The sequence below is a fragment of the Myotis myotis genome, unplaced genomic scaffold (genome assembly GCF_014108235.1).
Source record: "Myotis myotis isolate mMyoMyo1 unplaced genomic scaffold, mMyoMyo1.p scaffold_m19_p_3, whole genome shotgun sequence".
NCBI lineage: Eukaryota > Metazoa > Chordata > Mammalia > Chiroptera > Vespertilionidae > Myotis > Myotis myotis.
The window spans coordinates 61,620,883-61,642,853 of NW_023416335.1; the positions used below are offsets into that span (position 1 = coordinate 61,620,883).

Below are 21,971 nucleotides of genomic sequence, written 5' to 3' on the forward strand. Positions count from 1 at the left end.
TAGGACACTGAAGCATATTACGTGTCCAGTCAATATTTTTTGACCTAAGTCTGAGTTGTGTTAAAGTTCAGGAGTTTAGGTTATACAAAGTACCGGTAAACTTCAATTTTGTAAGTTAAAAGTTATATCAAGAGAACATTTAATGACAGAAATATCTTCTCCCCACATCAATAGCATGTGATAGAATCTTTAATGGATAGATGAAAATGAAAATAAAGTAAAGCTAAATGAAAAAAATCCTTTATTAGGGAAATGAGCTGTGTTTAGACTTACCCTAAGAAAATATTTTAAGTTGATAAAATATAATGCATTTTGTGGTGTAGAGGAGGCAACTAGACAATGCAATTTTTAAAATGTTTAATTAATCACATGAATATAATACTGAACATTTTATATTTTTTTATTTTATAATACCTCTTTTTGAATTCAACCTTTGATTCTGAATTATCCTAGAGACCAATACTTCTTATTCTACCCAGAGGCAATAAATGCAGCTTTTCCTTTATTGTTATTCTGTTAGCATTATTAGTTTATTAGTATGACCTTTTTTTCTTACAGTGAGAGAGTATTCCTCTTAAATTTTCATTTATTATTGTGGCTAGTTTTATAAAGATGGAAGACTGCAAAAGATTGTGCTTTATTGATTGGTGGATTTATGATGCAAGACTATAAAACAGTGTGTTGAAGTATTAAATTAAATATTCTTCCTCTTTGTCCTACTTCAGTCCCATCTTGGAGGTTAAAGGTTATTACACAAATGAAATGACATTACCAGTTTACGTAGTTTCCCTATAGACATTGAACTGCTTCTTTCTCATGTCTGAATAAAACTCATTATCTATTTTGTTTTAGTAATCATTTTGAGATTCTCTCCTAAGCAATTCTTTAATGTCTCCCTTATTCTCCATCTCATAGCAAACTCTGGAAAGGAAAGCATATAAATATGATAAAAGAATTAAGCTGTTGAAATAAATTAATTTATTGTACAACAATGTATTAAAATTATACTTGCTGAATGGATTTTACTTTAATGAAATTCTTCAAAGAACATACATCATGTTCTAAAGATTGAAATTATACATTAAGTGAAATGACTGAATATGTTGTATCTCGATTTATAGAAAGTTTCAATTGAATACTTAAGCTTTTAAATAATAAAATTTGCATAAATTAAAATATTTTCTTACAACAAAAGTATTAAGTATTGTCCTTGTATCCTTTGTTCATAGACAAAAAAAATATAAAGGAAAAATAAGCTAAAGCTAAATTAAATATTACAATTTCACCTATATTCTCTAAGCCTAAAATTATGCTTTTACGGTGTATTTTACATTAACATTTCAATCTAGTTTATTTTTTTAATTATTATGATCTTTAGAGTATTTTGTTTGTGTAAATGTGTGAGTGAATAGTTCATAAGTGAAAAGAACTATCAGAATAAACTTTGACAATGAAATATATTAACTAATGAAATGCTTTTATATTATGTGGAAAAATAAAAATATGTAATTGTTTTTAATGGTGTAAACATTGTTTCTAGAGTGTTATGCATTAAATATTTAAGTATTTTATGAGTTAAATACTTAAGAAAAAAATAAGTTTCTCATGTTTTCCATTAGCACTACTATGAAATCTATTATGACAGGAAACTCAGACTTGCAAGATTATTTTAAAGGGATAGATTTATTTCAAGATTGCACTTTATGTGTATTCAGCCAAACCTGGAACACTGCAATTATGATCACTTATGTAATCATTAAGATAAATATTAAAATGGATTTATAAATAAACATTGCTGTGGGTGACCTATTGAAGAAAATGGGAGAATTAATTTAGAAAATGTAATTTATTTTTACTTTTTTTTATTTTATTTCATTTACTTTTTTAATCCTCACCTGAGGATATGTTTAGAGAGAGGACGAGAGAGAGAGAAAGGGAAAGAAACATTGATGTGAGACACTTTGATTGGTGGCCTCTAGTGTATTCCTGAGTGAGGATCAAACCCACAACCTAGGTATGTGCCCTGACTGGGAATCAAACCCACAGCCTTTTGGTGTATGGGACAACACTACAACCAACTGAGCCATCCAGCCAGGATTAGAAAATTGTGTTTTTATAAGTGTAGCAATGTTCTTTCTTGAATACATGCCATGTGTTTCCATACAATCCAAGTGTTGAGCTAGATATATTAGAAATTCATTTTAAAGAATAGAGAAACTTATGTCTTCTCGTTTTTTTATTTTATATTCTTTTTACATTTTTTAGCTTTTTTCAATTACAGTTTATATTTAATATTACTTTGTATTAGTTTTAGTTGTCCCCTTTATTAGAATTTCCAGATATCAAGGTTAGATTATTTATAGAATATCTCTGGTCATGTATATAGTTATCTATATATAGGATAGCTTTTTAATACCTTAATATAGACTATAAAGGAGTTCCACTATAGTTTTTATAAATCCATAAATTTCCTCGAACAAGTTAATTATAAATTTTTAACATTTGGGGTGTATGTATGTGTTTCCCTCTTTCCATACTTCCTGTTTCACCTCTATCTCTTACTCATTTTCATCTTTCAAATGCAATGCTATATGACGTGGGTAGCGAAATACATTGTATAATGTTCACATTTACCTACATAACAGCCAAATTCACAATTTGAAGAAAATACAGCATTTAATTCTAAACTTCTGATAAATTAAGGGAAAGAGTTAGTATTATAGCATAATATTGATAACACATCTGTTCTTTGGGAGGTTTTAACTAATTATCTTTTATAGAAACAAATTCACACATTTTTGACCCATCCAAAAGCCTCTAAAGTTCAAGAAATTATCTTTACAACAGATTCTAATATGCCTTGCAACTTTTGAGAGTAGAATATAGTTGTTTCCTTTTTTGGTTATACTATTGTTTGATCTTGCAAATCTTTTTTTCATGAAGTTTCTTACTTCACAGATTATTGTTTATTTTATAAAATATATAATGGGAGATCATTTTGTGCATGAATTTTGGATAAGAGCTTGGCCATTTTTTTCTTATTATTTTCATTTGTTTCTCATGCTTCTCAAAAGTTAAGCCTCGGCATATCTGTTTATTGACAATGTTTCCAGAACTGAAAAAATAAAAGGGTCTGAAACAAGTGGTACTCAATCTTGGATGAACACTAGCGTCACCTGAAGAGCCTTAAAAGATACCGATGTCTGGATCCCACTTCAGACTCAGTCTACTACAGCTGCTGTAACGAAGTACCACAGAATGAGTGGTTTAAAACAACGTGACTGCATGCTCTCACATTTCTGGAGTCTAGAATCTGAAATCAAGATGTCAGCAGCATCATGCTGTTCCTGAGGTTCTAGGTAGTATCCCCCTTGCCTCTCCAATAGCTTCTAGTGGTGGCTGCAATCTTGGACATTCCTTGGCTTGCAGCTGCATGACTCCAATCTCAACCTCCATCATCACATGCCATTTTCCCCTCATATCTTAACAAGGTCTTCTTGTAAGGGCCACGGTCATGTTGGAATAAGAGCCCACCCTACTTTACTATGGCATCATTTTTACCAACTACATCTGCAGCAGCCCTATTTCTAAATGAATCCACATTCAATCTTTTCCGGGGACACAGTTCAATAGTAACACTCACTAAGCTAGAATCTCTGTCTGTAAAGCCCAGGCATAGTAATGTTTAAGAACTTCCCAGGTGACTGACTGCAAAGTAGGATTGCAGAATATCCTGGGCTAATGGCACCTCTGAGACCAAGAACATGAATTACCCTCATTCCCAATGGTAGCCCAAAGCCTTGAATTTAGTTTTTGTTTTTCATATTACATTAGCCATTCATATTTTCAAAATGGTCTCCTATCGAACAAATACATTTTAGAACTTTTCTTTTAAATTTTTAAAATTTAAAATATTTACTTCATTATACCCTAATTAAGAATGATTTATTATTTATTATGTGTCATGTAGAAGTTTACCTGCACCCTTTCAAATTTGTACTACTTATTGAAAAACAGTTCTTTCTCAAGGCCTGTGTGTGTTGATATCTTGTTCAAAAAAGAAAATTTTAACAAATGTCTTATTTCTTAATCTGTAACTCCATATATAATAGCTCATTGGCGAGAGTGCTTCAGCGTATTTACATGTTAGTCTGGCTCAGAGGGGTGATATGGAGAGGAACCTGTAGAACAGTATTAGAAAACATGGTATCAAGTTACCCTGGGACACAACTAATATACATTTCATGCATTTCCTTTACCATATTAAAATGTGTTCGAATTGGAGCTGGAAGTAGCAGGTAGTCTCAGATTTATTATAATCAAAGTAAATTATTCCAATATTAAATAACCGATTTCTATGATGCCTTAAAGTGTGACCATCCAGGTGTGTTCAGAGCAGTGCTGTGATGGAATAGTTGCTCACTCCTCTGGTATTATTATTATGGTCTCTCTATCATGTTGATAATTTGTGTGCTAAATGATCCTTAGACATTTGCTGAAGCAATAGAATATATATATGTAAAGATTTATTTAAGTTGGTAATTGTCTAGAATTGAAACCTGCTTTGTTCTATTAATTCTTTGATGTTTAATAGGTTCTAAACTATTTCTCTTCTTTAGCCTCCCTTTTAATCCAAAGGGGGAACTGACATTTACCATTACTACAGTGACATTTACCTATAGAAACAATTTTCTTTCTAGTGTTTCCCTGCTTTAGCTTTGCTCAGGATAAAAGGTGTCTTTTAATACAGCTAAATGTCGATGAAAAAATGTGTTTATTGCCTCCATGCTTCTATATTATTGAGAAAAATCAACATTCCCTAAGTAAAGGTCAATGTCTTTACCTCTTTTCTCCCCCTCCCTCCCCATGGTGGTGTAGGAGCGTGTTCCGGACAGCCCCTCCCCTGCCCCGTCGCTGGAGGAGGGCCGAAGGCCTGGCAGCCACCCATCATCACACCGCAGCAGCAGTGTGTCCAGCTCCCCTGCGCGGACCGAGAGCTCTTCTGACAGAATCCGTAGGTCTCATACTTTTACTTGTCACCGTTTTCAACTTTATTAGGTGCAGCTGGCTTTTCTAATCAAAATGCCCTCATTCCAAATAGATCTCAGATGTATCATGTTCTGAGGCTCCGTAGCAATAGCCATCTCTCAAAATTATGTTTCCCAGTTTGCAATACCATGAGGTATGGCACAACATTAACAGGCTCCGATATAAACTCCCTCTCCTTGATGCCACACATAAAGATTTGAGCTATGAAACAGTTAGAGAAAGTAAGTAACCTTCTAGATTAGTTTCTGAAGTAAACACCTCCAACTCTCAAATATCTAGTGTCTAAGTATGCTGCTTATGGATTATTCATTTTCTTCCTTCTCCTTTCTTTCAATCCTACCCGTGACATTTTTGAAATTCACTATTTTTTTTAAGATTCATTCTTATTTAGACAAAGATATCCAGAAAGAAATAAAAAATAGATTCCACATAATTGATTTAAAAATATTTCTTAGTCATTCAAATAATGAATAAATTAAAAGGCTTGAAATTGGTGAATTATAGAGTTTGAATTAGTAACAGTCAATAATGCATATTATTGCCATGTATTATTACTATTACATTCTAAAAGTAGGCTTATATTTTATTTCATGATTACATTTTCAGATATTTAATCTTGATCCTCATGGCCAAGAAAATCTAAAGTTAAAATGCCATTAAGTTAACTGGTTAGTGTGAGCCTGTACAAAAACCAAATATTGTTTTCTTAAAAAACACACACACACACATATTAACACTGACTCTTTTTGTTGATAAACCAGTCTTTATTGTATCCTTCCTAGGATTAGGTATTATTTCCGGAAATTATGCTTAGTACAAACTTCACCCAATCACACAACATTTATTGGAGTTACAGTTGTTGAGAACATTTTCACAATAGGAAAAATATTTCCTAAAAAAGTATCATTATAAGTTATAGAGGAATACTTGCATACAGCAGAAATCCTCAATATGAATAGTAATGAAGTGGATGAGTTAAATGTTAGGTTGATTTGTATGCAATAAAATTATTTTTAAAATTATATGACTCAACACAGTTCCAAATATGAATACTTGATTTGGCCTGCCTATAACATATTTCCCTAATTTTGTAAAAGATGATTGCAGCTATTTTTTAATAACTATTCCCAGACCACCATTCCTGGAGCCAATAAACCCCAGCTGCCACTACTTGAAAGCCTTTTTCAAATAACATACTTTCTGTATGGTTTTATGCTATGCTGACACTAAAACCGGAAATTTAGTGAAGAATATTTTGCTTCATTTATAATTTTTAATAAAATATTGTCATTGGAAAGGTATTGTCCTAGAGAAATAAAAGTGTTTTTCCATACTATTTAAATGGAAATATGGACAAATAGGAAAAATTTGAGTTTTGTTTGTACATTCATGTTTTTTATTCATCATTTTATATTTTTATTCTTGATGAAAACAAGATAATTTTTTCATGTGTAGACTATCACAATTGTTCAAATGTAAATAATATAGAGACATGCACACATATAGACATATATATATGCATACATATACATACATGTGCATTTATGTGCGTGTTTAATTTGATGTGTTATAAACTCATTTTAAACTAACATAAAATTTTCAAAAATGATATCAAGAATTCTTACATACACATCGCATCACCCAGGTTTGCACAATCAGTTGATCCCTTTGAAGGAGAGACCCTGATAGAAGGCATAGTGCCAACTTAGTGCCCTTATCATAGATATCAGCTTCTTTACCTTAAACACTTCATTGGTTATTTTCTACAAACAAGGAATTTCTCTTACATAACCATAGAATAATGATCAAAATCAGGAAATTAAGATTATTATAGTACTATTTTCTGAACTATAAATGCTATTCTAATTTTACCAACTTTCCTGCTAATATTTTTTCCCTTCACTAATGTTTTTAATAAGAATTTTTTTCCTGGTCCCAGAACCAATCCAGGATCACATGTTGCAATTACTTGTCATATTCATTCCTTTAGTTTCATTAATTGGAGTAGTTCCCCATTCTTTTTGTCTTTCAATACTTTGACATTTTTGAGGCATGCAGGTCATTTATTTTGTAAAATGTCTCTCAGTTTGGAATTTTTTGATGTTTCCTCATTATTTAAGTTATGCAATTTTGGCCGGGGCCATTCAGACATGCTAGTGTGTCCTTAGTGCATTGTTTCACAAGACATATGATATTTCTCCAATATTTGTGATAACTGGGTTAAGATGGTGACCATCAGATTTCTGTAATGTATGGTTTATTTCGTTTATGTTTTTGGAGATAATAACTATCCTGTGACTCCTCATATCTTAAGACTATGTAATTAGTCTATTCATAAAATGTTCACTTTACTAGTTTTAGAATTCCCCCATTAAAGATTCTCCCCTAAAACAATGATTACTAAGGTGATTTTAAATGGTAGCTTCTAAAATAGTATTGTGATATATTAAAAATATTTTCCAGAAAAAGTAAGGTTGTATGGAATGATTCTTCTTTCAAATGTTTGGGCAAAATCAAGATTTTTATGGGTAATTTATTAAGAAATTTGTTGACTGGATTATGAAAATCATAAGGGTGTTTGATCATGTACCTACTATTTCAATAGTGATAGTTTAATAATTCAGGAAAGCAATTATTGTTTTTAATAATTTAACCATTTAATAGATATGAATTAAATGGCACTTTATTTTAGAATTTAAGTTCAAATCCATTTTTAAGGAAGTACTTTGTTATCTATCAAACCTTGTGTTTTATTGACTAGAGTATAAATAAGGCACAGTTATTTCAGTACCTTAGTGAAAACTCTGTTTGCCCTCTGATGCCACTAGAATTTTTTTATTATATTTTAACTTCATGTTAAGACTGTATTTCTTTTTCTTTTTTTTTACTATATTTTATTGATTTTTTACAGAGAGGAAGGGAGAGAGATAGAGATCTAGAAACATCGATGAGAGAGAAACATCGATCAGCTGCCTCCCGCACATCTCCTACTGGGGATGTGCCCGCAACCCAGGTACATACCCTTGACCGGGATCGAACCTGGGACCTTTCAGTCCACAGGCCGACGCTCTTTCCACTGAGCCAAACCGGCTTCGGCTAAGACTGTATTTCTTGCAGAGTAAAGGAAGCTTATATCCTAGGGAGAGAACATGACACACTAAAGATAAATTTGTTATGTTTTTATTATTTTTATGCTTATCTTCAAGATTGACCATAGTTATCAATTCTTACAGTATTCTTATAGATAGATTATAATTTTAAAGTTAAACCTATATATAACCAATATATATATTTCAGGAGGGGGGGTCAAAAGTTAACCATTATATATTATGGAGTATTTTCTTTTGTTTTTGGCTTGACAGCTGTTCATCAGAATGGGTTGTCCATGAACCAGATGCTGATGGGTTTATCACCAAATGTACTCCCTGGTCCCAAAGAGGGAGATTTGGCTGGTCATGACATCGGACATGAGTCGAAAAGAATGCATATTGATAAAGGTAACATATTCATATGTGGCCCTGTTTTTCTGCTCAACATGTGAACTAGATTTTCATCACACAATTAGCTGTATTTTTACATCACATAAAAGATGGCATACAAACAGTTTGAAGTCCTATAGAATTAAGCATAAATTAAGCATACTCAACAAAGAGGAGATATGAATGAAGACCTGCTACTTTTCTCTTATACAACAGGTAGGTGTTAATTTATTTTCCAGTACATTAAAAAAAAAGCGAGAACTATTGGTTTAGTTATCCCTGAGTACTGTAGGTCTGTTTGTCTTTCTCAATGCCCTTAGGGACACTTGTCACTTTACTTAGCATGATAGAGCAATAGCAATATACATATGATTATTATGAATATAATTAATATAATTATTTTTAATCCTCCCCCGAGGATATGTTAGAGAGAGAGAGAGAGAGAGAGAGAGAGAGAGAGAGAGAGAGAGAAACAGCGATGTGAGAAACATTGATAAGTTACCTCCTGCATGTGCCTGTCCAGGAATCAAGCCTGCATCCTTTCGGCATATAGAACGATGTTCCAACCAACTGAGCCACCAGGGCTAAAGTATTTCTTGTTTGGAATACAATACAGAAAAAGCACAATCAGCTGTGAAAAAGGAAAATAAACAAGATTGGGCATTTAAATAATTAATCAGAAAGAAATGATTAATTGAAATGATATTGAAATTAATTGAAATGATATAATAATTCATTGTTTGGCCTAAGCAGCCACTCTCCACTAGGGTTCTTTAAAAGAATAAAGCCCCACTGAAAATGATTTCTCAATTTTCCCATGGATGCCACAAGGAATAGGCAATAATATTTGACATTTGAAATATATAATTAAACTCACTGTTTCTTTATGCTATGCTATACTCCTCTAGCACATATTTGTGCATTGATATTAATTTATAGTGTTAGTTTCTCATTATTGCACATGTTTTGTTATTACGGATTTTTTTAATTTACCAAAAACTAAATATAGGATACAGATAAGCCTGTAGAATCAGCTTTTTCTAATTATAGGAAATTTAAGATTATACAGTTGGACTAACACTGAATATCTAAGTAATGTTAGTGTATTTCAGTCTTGGACTAAGAATATCAAAATGATGTAATCACTTGGTAGATATACACTGAAGGCCAGATATGTAAACTAAACAATATGAAAGGCAAAACCAACCCTTTGGTTATAATTCTGCAACTTTTATTTTGTTAATATTTTTCTAATTTTCCGTAAAATTGAAATTTTCTTCTTTATTTGTTTTCTTAAAAACTTTCCTTCATTGATGACTTTGAAGGATTTTCTTTCATTGATGCCATTGCCATTTTAGAATCAGAAACTATTTAAGAAGTAGGTAATGCAGGGGATTTATTTCAATCCATAAATATTACTTTTGTGGCATATTCTGCTTAGTGGGCAGTGCTCAAGATGTTTAGTTACTAATACACTTGTATAAAAGGTTTTCAGTTTGGTACTCTGAATTTGAAGCAGAGTTCTAAAGGCAATAAAATAGTTAACAAACTGGCCAAATTGGGATTTCCTCTCTTGTTACTGTTTTATTCTTAACATGCAACCCATGGACCATTTTCTACACAACATATTTTGTAAATAACTATACCACCTACTACTTTTCTTAAGTTTGTGGAAATAATGTTTTGAAATATATTTCTTCCTATATGTTTCTCATTTAAAAAATTCTAATTTTACTCAAATTAGGATTGAGTGTTCAGAAAAATGGCTTTCTTCTTTTAAATTCTATGTTAACATTATATGAATTAATCAATAGTACATATTGTATACATGAATATTATAAATCTGAACCTGTATCTCATGTGACTATGTAGATGTGCATAGAGTGAAAGCCCCTTTTCTTTAGAAATTTCTGTATTTTGATGTTAACCCATATATAAAGCCATGAGTATTTTTATTTTAAAATTCTCTAATATGCAACTCCTTTACTTTTATCCCTGAGGTATAATTTCTCTTGGTATATCTCAAAGTCTCTAATAAAACATTCTAAATTTCTACTTATGTGACTTTACTCTTCAGTTTCCCAGCCTGTGAAGTAAAGGTTTTGAACTTAATGCCAATGCTTTTAATTCTCAGTTCATAACAGTGGACATTATATGCCTCTGAATCCAGAGCTGTCTTAAGTAGATGGCAGATTTTACATGTGAAGGCAAAGCTTGGGTGAACTTTCTTACAGCACTGATTTTAACATTTTGTGAATTATATTTTGATAAGCAGAGCTTCCAATAATACTTTAATGACAACTTAAAAAAATCCCTACTATGAGATTCCCATTTTATACCTTTAATCATGAGCAATTGCTATAAAACATGGCCTTTAGTGTTTATACTTCTTCCCATGCATCTTGCTGACTGTCCTATCACATTGAACTTTCATGTTTCTCAAACATCCCCTGTCCTTTTCTGGATGGTTTCATTTCTTTCCTTACCTGGATGTAAATGTCTCTTTTCCCATTAGTCCTCAGCCCAAAATTCTTGTGGGTGAAAGTTTTGCCTTATCATCATCTTTTTACACATAGCACAGACTCTGGCATTAGTTGGGTATAATAAATTTCTTTTCAGAGTTAAGTGAGATAATATATGCCCGGAGCATTTAACCCACATAAATATTCCATGAAAACTTTAGTACTCTCAAATTAGCTAATGGGTTTGTGGCTTGATTTTATAGATGGAAAAATATACATATTGTGAACCACTACATTAAATTATTATTTGTTTACAATTCATAATGTCACAGTTACTATGATTTATGCTTGATCCTAAATAGGAAAACTGACACCACAATATTTTTTAGAATGTTTGACTACATATGACAGTGTTGAAATGTGCACAGTTTTGGAAGAAAAAATAACTAAAGAAACTATGCTAATCAATTACTTTCTATATCAATGTTTGTAAAAATAATTGCCAGAATAAATTTTTGTAAGATCAAAATAATCTTAAATACAATTTATTGACCCCAAATTTATCAATAAATGTATTGAGGAGGTATAAATATGTTTAGCTGTGTAAAACATAGTAGGTATCATCTGTTAGATATAAATAGGTCATAATACATCGGGTCCAAAATTAGAGTCCACTTTGAAAGGCAAGAATTCAATTTTTGAGCCATTAACGCTTGCCACTTGTAAAATTAACTACTCCACTTTTACCTAGATAAAATTTACTTATTCCAGCATTTTATTATTACATAATTATTATGAATATTATTAAAAAAAAATAGAGCCATTTATTGATGCCGAAGACCTCAGTGCATCTCCAGGACACCTGTAACTTTAAGATTTGGTAATGTTTGGATACATACAAAGAATCCTATTATATTTGTGGTTACTTTTATGAGTTATAGGCCAAATATTTGAGAGTAGTCTTATATACATGACAAATAAATAATATACATTTGTAGTAGTTTTACTTGTGGTCAGATAGAATGTCTTTCCTCATGGGAAAACCATAATAGACTATTAATTATTCCAGTTATCCTGCTTTATTTTCTTAAGCCCTTTTGATAGGCACAGAACTCTCTTCCTTACTGATTAAAAAATATATTTATATGTCATGCTAGTAGCTAATATTTTCATAGCATTAAAAGTGAGGTGGAGAGTAAAATACTAGTTCTACATATGAGTTCTGCATATAAATTTGCTTCATGTAATGATTTATTTATGAATTATTATAAATGCCTTTATGTTATTTCTTTCATTTAAGATCTATATTGGCATAATGAATTAATTATAATTAATATTTTATTCTGCAATTTATTTACATGTTGCCTAAGCATTTTTATTTGTAAGTAGACAGATAAACATCGTTCTCAAAGAATTGTATAAAATCTTTTCTTTTATCCATAATCATATATAGAAATTAAACATATATGTATATAAGCTATTAAAGTTCAGTGACTCAGAGAGCTTTCTTAATCTTCTTTTACCTAAAATAATAAAATATAAAGGCTGAGTTCCCACAGATATGCTTCAGATATGTTGTCATTTTTATAGAACAAAACAATAGAATACCTACAATGTCATATGTTTCAACCTAATATTTTGAATAGATGTAAATTACATTCTTTTAAATAGCTAAATTTAAAAAGGAAAGAATTACCATTAAAATTTCATTTCAGCCTTGCCTAACATTCACAGCCGGCATTTATTGAAACTTTTTTGTACTCTTACATGTGCCTACGGGTGCCCCACACATGCACGATCACACACCGCTTTCCCTTCATTTGATAGATGGAGTGATCTTACTTTGAATGTTTTGTTATGGGTTAAGAAGCAGAGTAATAGCCCCCTTGTCTCTTGTGCTTGAAGCAGTTTGAATTCCTCCATCAACTTGATGGAATGATTTAACACATTCATTCAGCCTCGTTTGCAGGACCTGTAAGATGGTAGCAAAGCACAGGTAAATCTTAAAGATGCTGGCACGGATTTAGAGGAATTTATATGACACATTCGATCAAAAGTGCATATGGAACTAGGGGCTCTTATGTTTAAATGCATCAGTACCTAATAGTATTTTGAACATATTTTAAGAGATCTTGTGCACTTATTCTGGAGACTGGGTCCAATGTTTTCCTTAGACTTTTCCTTTTCGGCTACCACTTCATCTTGTGCCCTTTGGCAGACTATTCCTAGAAATTCATGTGCTATTTCTGCATGTCATAACCTGTTTTGTTTCAGTAGAAGCCATATTTTAAACTTTCTTTAAATTTTTACATTACAATTGTTGCTATATCTTCTGCTACAGTTTTGGAATATTAAACAAGTACAATTGTTTTAACTACTATGAAATTGACAGATGAAGCTGCAAACCGAAAGCACCTTTCATGGGATTTTAAACACTATTTTCCTCCATATGCCATCCCAATTATTATTTAGATATTACATTCCTAATTTACTGTTAAGGTTGATTAGAATTCAAGCCTCTCAAAAGCATGCACCAAAGGTCTTGGGCTGTGGAAAACATTTTTATAAAATAATCCATTAATGCAGAGGAGTGCAACTAAATTAGTTAGCAATTTGCTGAGCATGAATTAATGAACAGAGCTTCTTCTAGCTCCCAGAGTTGTAATTTTCATAATAACCTCAGACCTTTATTTGGCAGGTTGTTTAGTTTTTTCGTTTGAAGGTTTTCATTAGTCTAATGAGGACTGTGCAAGGGCGAGCAGTCAGCACAATTTACATGGGGAAGCTATCATAATAAATGAAGCAATTTGAATAACACGCAAGGGTTTATGCAACAAGATAAGAAGAGATTGTAGAGTGAGATTTAGAGGTAACCAATACATTAGACCAACTAATAACTGAAGTAATCCCAATAAAAGGCTTAAGTGAAAGGAATGAAATTAATGATATATACAAAGTTGTAATGATATGATACATGATTCATTAGATTAATAAAATAAGTATTCAATTGTTTTTAGTGCTTTCCTCTAAGCTTTGTTTGTATCAGGCATTTTAATTACGATTGTTCACTGGATCACTTTGCTTAGTTAACTTTTAGACCATAGCTGAGGTTTTTAATGATATTTTCTCTTTCTTATTTAATCTTTATAGCCTTGATAGTTCAATGAATTAATTACATGCAGTATATTGTGTATGGAGATGCTTTTTAAAAGTAATTGCATATAGCTCCACCTAAGTGGTGATTAAACTAAGAATGAATGCACAATATGTTTCTAAATTTTTAAAACAACTCTCTGCTTCTATTCTAAATTGATGAAGTGCCTTGACAAGTAGTAGATTAAAGTTGTTTTGTCCACTAATTTCATATCAAAATTGTAAAAGCTAAGATAATTTTATTACTAACTAGAGGCCCGGTGCACAAGTTCATGCACGGGTGGGGTCCGGCCAGCCTGCCCTGATGGGGGTCCATCGGGCTGGGCCAGTGGGGAGGAGGGACCACAGGTGGTTGGCTGGCTGGCTCTGCCCCCTGATCGGGGTGTTGGGGGCCAATCGGGGCCCAGATCAGGCTGGTTGGCTCCCACAGTATGTGTCATAGACACCAGTTGTTCTGGTTGTTCACCCATTCTGGTTGCTGGGCTTTTATATAGAGAGATTCTCAGACTAAGAAGAGACATTTAAAAAGATATTAGAAATTATTCATTTATAGCCATTTTAAATTGTTAAGATACAAGTTAGAAAATATATCATAAAAATAGACATAAATATATTCCCTTCCTTACATATCCTTCAATTGAAAAATGAAATTTTGTTCATATTAGCTTGAAAATTATACTCTTGTGCAGGTAAGGTAGTCTGAATGTCCAGTGTGCTTTCTCAAGACCTTGAGATGAGGAAAGAGTTGATAGGATTTTTTAAAATGTTATAGTAAGCAGCATAAACTCTAGAAAGAGAATTTCATTTTTTGACACATTTGGAGCCAAATTACTTTAAAACTAAATAAAATGTAGTTTTCATCATCAGTGTGTATCAGCCTTTACCAGTCCTACCTTGAGGGAATTCCACTTCTGCTCAAATATATATGGTTAGTGGCCAAAGTTAATGGACTTTTATGAAGTTTTTGCCATTCCATTCTCTTCTACATTTTCAAGGATTGGCATGCTTCTCTTCCCCAATTCAAATTCCAGCATTTTGCTGTAGGTAATGAAAAGGTAACTATTTTCATTTTTTAAAAATGAAGGAAACAGAGGGTTTAGCCTTCTTTTTATTTGTGAATGTGTTAAAAGAGAATTAAGATATATTTTAAAAATAGTGATGGCTAATATGTTGCTACCTTATAATTATATTGATCCTTAAGGTTTATAAATTGAAAAAAGGGCAAAATTGAATTCTTTCATTGACTATATTTTGTTAATTATTTTTAGTAAAATATACTTCCAGAAAGTGAGATTTTATTTTACTTTCTGTCTTTGTCTCTCTCTCTCTCCCTCTCCTTCTTCCTTTCTTTCATTTTTTTCTTCCTTTCTGCCTGCATTTGAAGTATATGCATACAGAAGTAAATATAATTTTGTATGTCCTTATTATCTTTATATTAATTATAAATTTAAGAGAACATAAGACATTTTGAGATTGTTAGAGGAGCATGAAACAAATATATACTTATTTGAGTTATACTCTATCCATTTGTTATATAATTTATTATTTACTAGAGGCCCAGTGCACAAAATTCATGCACGGGGGGTGGGGGTGGGGCTGTCTCTCAGCCTGGCCTGCACCCTCTCCAATCTTGGATCCCTCTCACAATCCAGAACCACTGGCTCCTAAGCACTCACCTGCCTGCCTGCCTGATGGCCCTAACTGCTCTCCCCTGCTGGCTGATCCCCCTAACTGCTCTCCCCTCCTTGTCTGATCCCCTAACTGCCTATCTGCTCTCCCCTCCTGGCCTAAACCCCCTAATTGCCCATCTGCTCTCCCTTCCTCTCCACATCTCAGACATCAGTGCAGGAGTGCTGAGAGCTCTCTGCTGAGGCCCTGCCCCTGTCCTGATGCTACCCCCTCCGGGCCGGGCAGTGCTGTGGTCCTGCACGTACCTCTGCCAGGGGTGGGCCATCCTCATGCCCCGCTCCGGGCCAGGTGGCACAGTGGGCATGTGCGCACCTCCATCCAGGGGCTGCCATGGCCCATCCTGTGCACACCTCTGCGGGGGGGTGGAGGGGGCACCAAAGCCTGTCCTGACTCCCCCCTCCGGGCCGGGTGGCGCAGCAGGCGGTGTGCGTGTGCCTCTGCCGGGGTGCCACTCCTGGAGGCAGATTCATGTCCTGGTGGTGCAAGTCCCCACCCCCATCCCCGCCTACCAGCTCCTGTGCACACGCAGCCTGTTGAACGGTCATGACTGGGACACCATTAGGACCAATTAGCATATTACCTCTTTATACACTGAGTGGCCAGATTATTATTACCACCTGAACGTTTGTAGGCAAATTAGCTATAATTTCGCGCTGAAGTTGCCAGAGGGCCAGACCATTATAAACCTCTGAATAGCACAACATACCTAAGTATCGTTGCTGATCAAGTTCATCCTATCATGTTGATGGCGTATCCCAATGGAGATGGCTTCTTCCAACAAGACAATGCGCCATGCCACGCTGCTCGTATTGTGCAGGAGTGCTTTCAAGAACATGAGGGAGACTTTACCTTGCTTAGGTGGCCCCCACAATCACCAGATCTCAATCCAATTGAGCATTTGTGGGACGAAGTTAAAAGAGCCATCATGCAGCTGGTTCCACAACCATCAAATCTCACAGAACTGGACAGTGCTATTCATCAGGCATTCTGTCAGATTCCTCACATCAACTTTCAACATCTTGTGGAGTCAATGCCAAGAAGAATCGCTGCAGTATTGGAGGCAAAAAGTGGCCCAATGAAGTACTGATGGGGTGGTCATAATAATCTGGCCACTCAATGTATATGTAGATGATTATCATTCATTATTATCTATTTTACCATGACAAAAAGTAATCTAAGGCTATTGTGAAAAGTTTCAATTTATACAATACTTGCATATTCATCTAAGAAATGATTATCACTGGAAGCACCCTAGCCCAGGGATAAAGAGCACAGCCTTGGAATTTGATCTCTTTGTGGTCAAATCCTGGTTAAACTTGTAAACTTGGTAAATTATATAACATCCTTTCCCATCCTTTTTCATCTTTGAAAATTGGACAAGTAGTATCTGATAAATAGTCACGAAGTTTTTTTTATGCCAATTAAGTGGCCAGCCTATTTAGATGTATTGTGCAGATGTGAGGGTCCCATCAAAGACCAGTGTATTGGAATGGCATTCAAATTGGAGAGGATAATGCAGTAATGCAAGGCTTAGTAAAAGCCAGACTGTCACATTCTGGAGCAGTATCTTGATCTGCTTGCTGAGATAGCCCATTGACTGATCCATCCAGAGGACATGGACATGTCTTAAAGTCACACAGATTAGAGAACAAGGTGGAGAGGGGGGACAGGTAATCTGTTACAGATCATAATTCAGTACTTTGCAAGCTCTGAGAACATGAAGTTGGGTCTGTGTTATTTACAACCAGATTGTCAGCAGATGTCATGACTGGTGCATTGTAGTGTGTTGAATAAAAGAGTTAATAATTTATCTGATCAATTGTCAACTAATGTAATTGATAGCACCAAAAAGGGGAACATGATTCCAAGAAATATTTGTGGAAGAATATGGGATACGTTTATAGTTGTAATCTTATATACTTATATATATCCAGGTAAATGGTTTTTTAGCAGCATTTTAATAAAGCTAACATTTAATTTATTTATTAGGAAATAATTTGTGATTACCTACTATGTGCTTGGCACTGTGCTTATTGCCAAGGATTCAGAGATGAATTTTAATTGAAGAACATAAGACATTGTTGTGATTTGAAGATATACTAATGAGAAGTTTTTTGAATAAAATTGATAATACTGTGAGACAAACCCATATATTGGAGTTATTAAAAATCACCATCATTCTTGTTTGCCTAAATCATTAACTATTCGAAAATGATCATGTATCTCCTGGCTTTGTTTTTGCCTTCCATTTTACTGGCTATGCTTAATACACAGGAAGATTTCCATTCTACAGCCTCTATAGCTACCTGTAGCTAGATTGAGAATTGTCATAGGCAGTTGTGTACATTGCTTTACTGGCAACAATGAGAATTCTAGGGAAAAGACATGCAGTAAATTACTATCATGCTAAGGGATGGTAACACGTTAAGCAATAATGTCATTTTAAGGGATAATAACATGATATCTGCCATGATAGGAGTGAGGATGTGGCACTTCTTGGGAACTCTTAGCAGAAATAGTCTGTTTGAACCTAGAGCTGAGGATGGAATGCTTTTCTGAGTTTTACTATCATTTACAGGTAGGATGGAAGACTGGGCATGGTCTATGTCATAAATGTAGTTTTACCATCAAGGGGAGAATTTTTGAAGGCGAATACTGCTACATTCTCCAAATTGGTACTTTCCCTCCTTAATGTATCTAAAACAAAATTCAAACTAGGTCAGGTGGACACTTTAAGGGAATGAGTCTCCTTAATGACAAGTTTTAAATTAGGTACTATATGTATCACTTAGAAAAGTATTTGGCACAGAGTTATCTGCTCAAGAATGTTAGGTTCCTTTGACTACTGAGAAAGAAATCAGGAATTGATATCTCTCTTCAGGAATGAAAGCACTGTGCAAATCAAGGGAGGGTTTATAGTTTTTCTCTGAATTGCAATTCATTTGTTCTTGTCGTTTTTTATTTTATTTTAATAATTTAATTACTTTGATTTGTATTTCCCATTCATATTATCTTTAGTAGGATCCAATTTAATGAAAACAACAACATTTAATTATTATTCTATGAAAAATCCAGTAAGAGATGTGTGCTGATTCCAGCGTATCCTCCGGACATTAATCAGAGACAAAGGACAATATATTTGTTGTTGTTGTTGATTTTGAGTTTCTAGTGGGGATCCTAAATCCTTCACATTCCAACATAATCAGTTTATGCTGTGTCTTAATTTAGATGTAGTAGTATTCATGTTTAGGCAGCAGGCAAATGTAGAGAGAGGTCTATTTCAGTAATATTGGAGACATTCTCTTATTTACCATTAATTCCTATTCCTCAAGATTTAAATTAGGTACTCTATATGTCACTTAGAAAAGTATTTGGCACATATTTCATATATAAGTTTCATTCTTCTATGACCCTTATTATGCTGAGAGCCTTCATAGGCTTGGAATAATTGCTAGTGAGACAAATAGCTGAGCTTTTAATCCCCTCAAAATGCCTATTTACTAGTAGTGTCCAAATTGAATCCTACTTTTGGCTTTAAATAGCCAAAGCTCTAGGTTTCCTTATTAGAGATAGACTGGCTTATGATTGTTTCTTTTATCTGCAATGAGAAACTCTACGGTTAGAATTTGGGTTAAAGTTTATATTTTCTCTTTGCAGAAAAAATTGTCTTGTTACAACATCCATGTAGGAAACACTCACAGATTGAACACTGTGTTCTAGGAATCATGCCCATGGTGGGGCATGAAATAAACCTACTCTCATTTTGACCATCCCCCAAAGAGAGGTATTCATTTACCAGGGAATAATTTAAAGTTGAAAGTTCAGAATCATTATAATGGTATTATCAATAGTCAATAAGAAACTATCAACACATGTACTTTTTCTACTAATTATTTATGGCTAATAATTCAAAGTCTCTGCCAACAAATGAAGACATTTATAGCATGTATGAAATTAACTCAGATAATTAAAGATAGGCTATATTTCTCATTGTCATGTAAAATGTTTATCTCTGTAAAATGCTAATTCTTTTATACTTCATGTACAATTTTGTAGTTTTTAAAGTGGAAAAAAGAACTGGGCAAAGATTAGTGATTTTGCCATAAATGTCAATGAGTTTTTAAAAGCATATTAAGCTAAACAATGTTTAAATGTTTTAAAACCTCCATGGATACTGCAATAACTCATTTTTAGATCTCATGGAATCAACATAATTAAATTAAATTGCAAAGCAAATTTCAGGGTGTTTTTTTTTAATAAAAAATTACCTTTTAACATCATGTAAAAATGCCATTGAAATTCCAAGTGGAAATTTTATGCTTTATATTGTTATTATTTAATAATGACAGAAGGCCTCTATTTAATAACAGCAAGTAATTGATATATTATCATAATATGTAAAATGCTATAAATGAATTAGTACATCAAATGTAATCTATAGAATAAGATAGTATATAAATTACAAATCCAGTACGCTTCTTGTAAAAAAATGTTAATTAAGATCTTAAATAGTCAAGTAATGCTTTTTAATTGATATTTTCTAACATCTACCTTTTTATTGAAGTTATTGTAAAGTTTATTTACATAATTAAAATCTAAAGTAAGTCATGCCAGTTTTTTAAAAAATATAATCATAATCACTAAGAGAAATTGAGACATACAAGAAAGTTTGAGTCAGTAAAATGTAGTTTCAGGCAACCTAAAAATGCTTCCTTATATAACCGATATTCATTATCACCTAAGGAAGTGATCACGCTTTCTTAAAAAAGCATTAGCTAGTAAATCCCTTGCATCTAGTTGCAAAGCATTCTAAAGTAAATTTTCCATAGAACCATTAGATATCTAGTTTTTAAAATACAATTGTTAATGAACTCCATTATCCACAAATATTTCTATCATAATTTGTACATATTAGTTATGAAAATATTTCTAGGGGAATAATGTATTTTATGATTACAGAATATTATTTCTTTCTACTTAATGAAAAATGCTATGAAATATAATACTTTATATTTAACAGAACTTAAGAAACAAGGCATGCCACTTATAATATATGTATTAATAGGACATATCCTATATAATAAAAACCCAATGACCGAAACAGCAGAACAACCAGACACCAGAACTACTGCAGTCCCTCATCCCAGCCGGCCCTGCCTCCCAGCATGGACCCCCACCCTGACCAGGGGCATGGCCAGTCTGCAAACTGCCCACAGCCTTTCACCCTGGCTGGCCCCATGCCCCAGCAGGGACCCCCACCCCAATCTGGAGCCCCCATCAGGGCAGGACGGCCAGCCCCCACCCATGCACCGGGCCTCTATCCTATATAATAAAAGGGTAATATGCAAATTGACCTTAATGGCAGAATGACCAGAACAACCACTAAACCAGTCACTATGAGGCACACTGACGACCTCTCAGTCTCTTTTCCCGGCCAGCAGGCTCTGATCACCCGATGGCAAACTGGGAACCAGGGTTGGTAGCAGGGGACATGGGTGGCGCCAGCCCAAGGCCCCTACCCCACCAGTCACCCCACACATAGAGAGCAACTGTGGTGGGGACAGGGCCAGTGAGCGGACAGGAATGGCCGACCTCTCAGTCCCTTCCCCTGGCTGTCAGGCTCTGATCGCCCGATGGTAAACAGGAACCAGGGTGGGCGGCGGCGGGGGGCAGGGCCGGTGAGCTAGCCGAATGGCCCACCTCTTGGTTCTTTCCCCTGGCCAGCAGGCTCCAATCGCCTGATGACAAATGGGGAACTGGGAGTGGGTGGTGGCGGGTGGTGGGGCCAGCTTTGGGAAGCCAGGGAAGATGTTCCTGATCGCAGGTCAGGCCTAGGGACTGTATCTCAGCATGAATTTTGTGCACCAGGCCTCTAGTGTGTGTATAAAGAAAGATTTTATGAGATTACTAAATAAACAACCATAAAGAATTTTGATCCTCTTAGTGATCATGTAATTAATGACTTAAATACTTACTTCAATTATCTTAGGCAGTATTCCAGTAGCTGATTAGTGAGTTTGGTACATATTATATTTTTATGGTAGACCCAATACCCTAATTTGTGTAACATAGATGTGCATAAAACAAAATCTACAAGTTATTATAATGTTCATAGCTCTATAAGATTTCAAAATAATTT

At 34.0% G+C, this 21,971-nt stretch overlaps 1 protein-coding gene across 1 annotated transcript in view; it reads left to right on the forward strand.

Annotated features, from left to right (window-relative positions):
* Positions 1 to 21,971, forward strand: part of DACH1 (dachshund family transcription factor 1) — a 445,250-nt gene that overhangs the window by 301,908 nt on the left and 121,371 nt on the right. The window contains exons 5-6 of the mRNA XM_036299959.1: positions 4,879 to 5,014; positions 8,412 to 8,546. Coding sequence (XP_036155852.1) covers positions 4,879 to 5,014; positions 8,412 to 8,546 — 271 coding nt within the window. The remainder of the gene's footprint in view (positions 1 to 4,878; positions 5,015 to 8,411; positions 8,547 to 21,971) is intronic.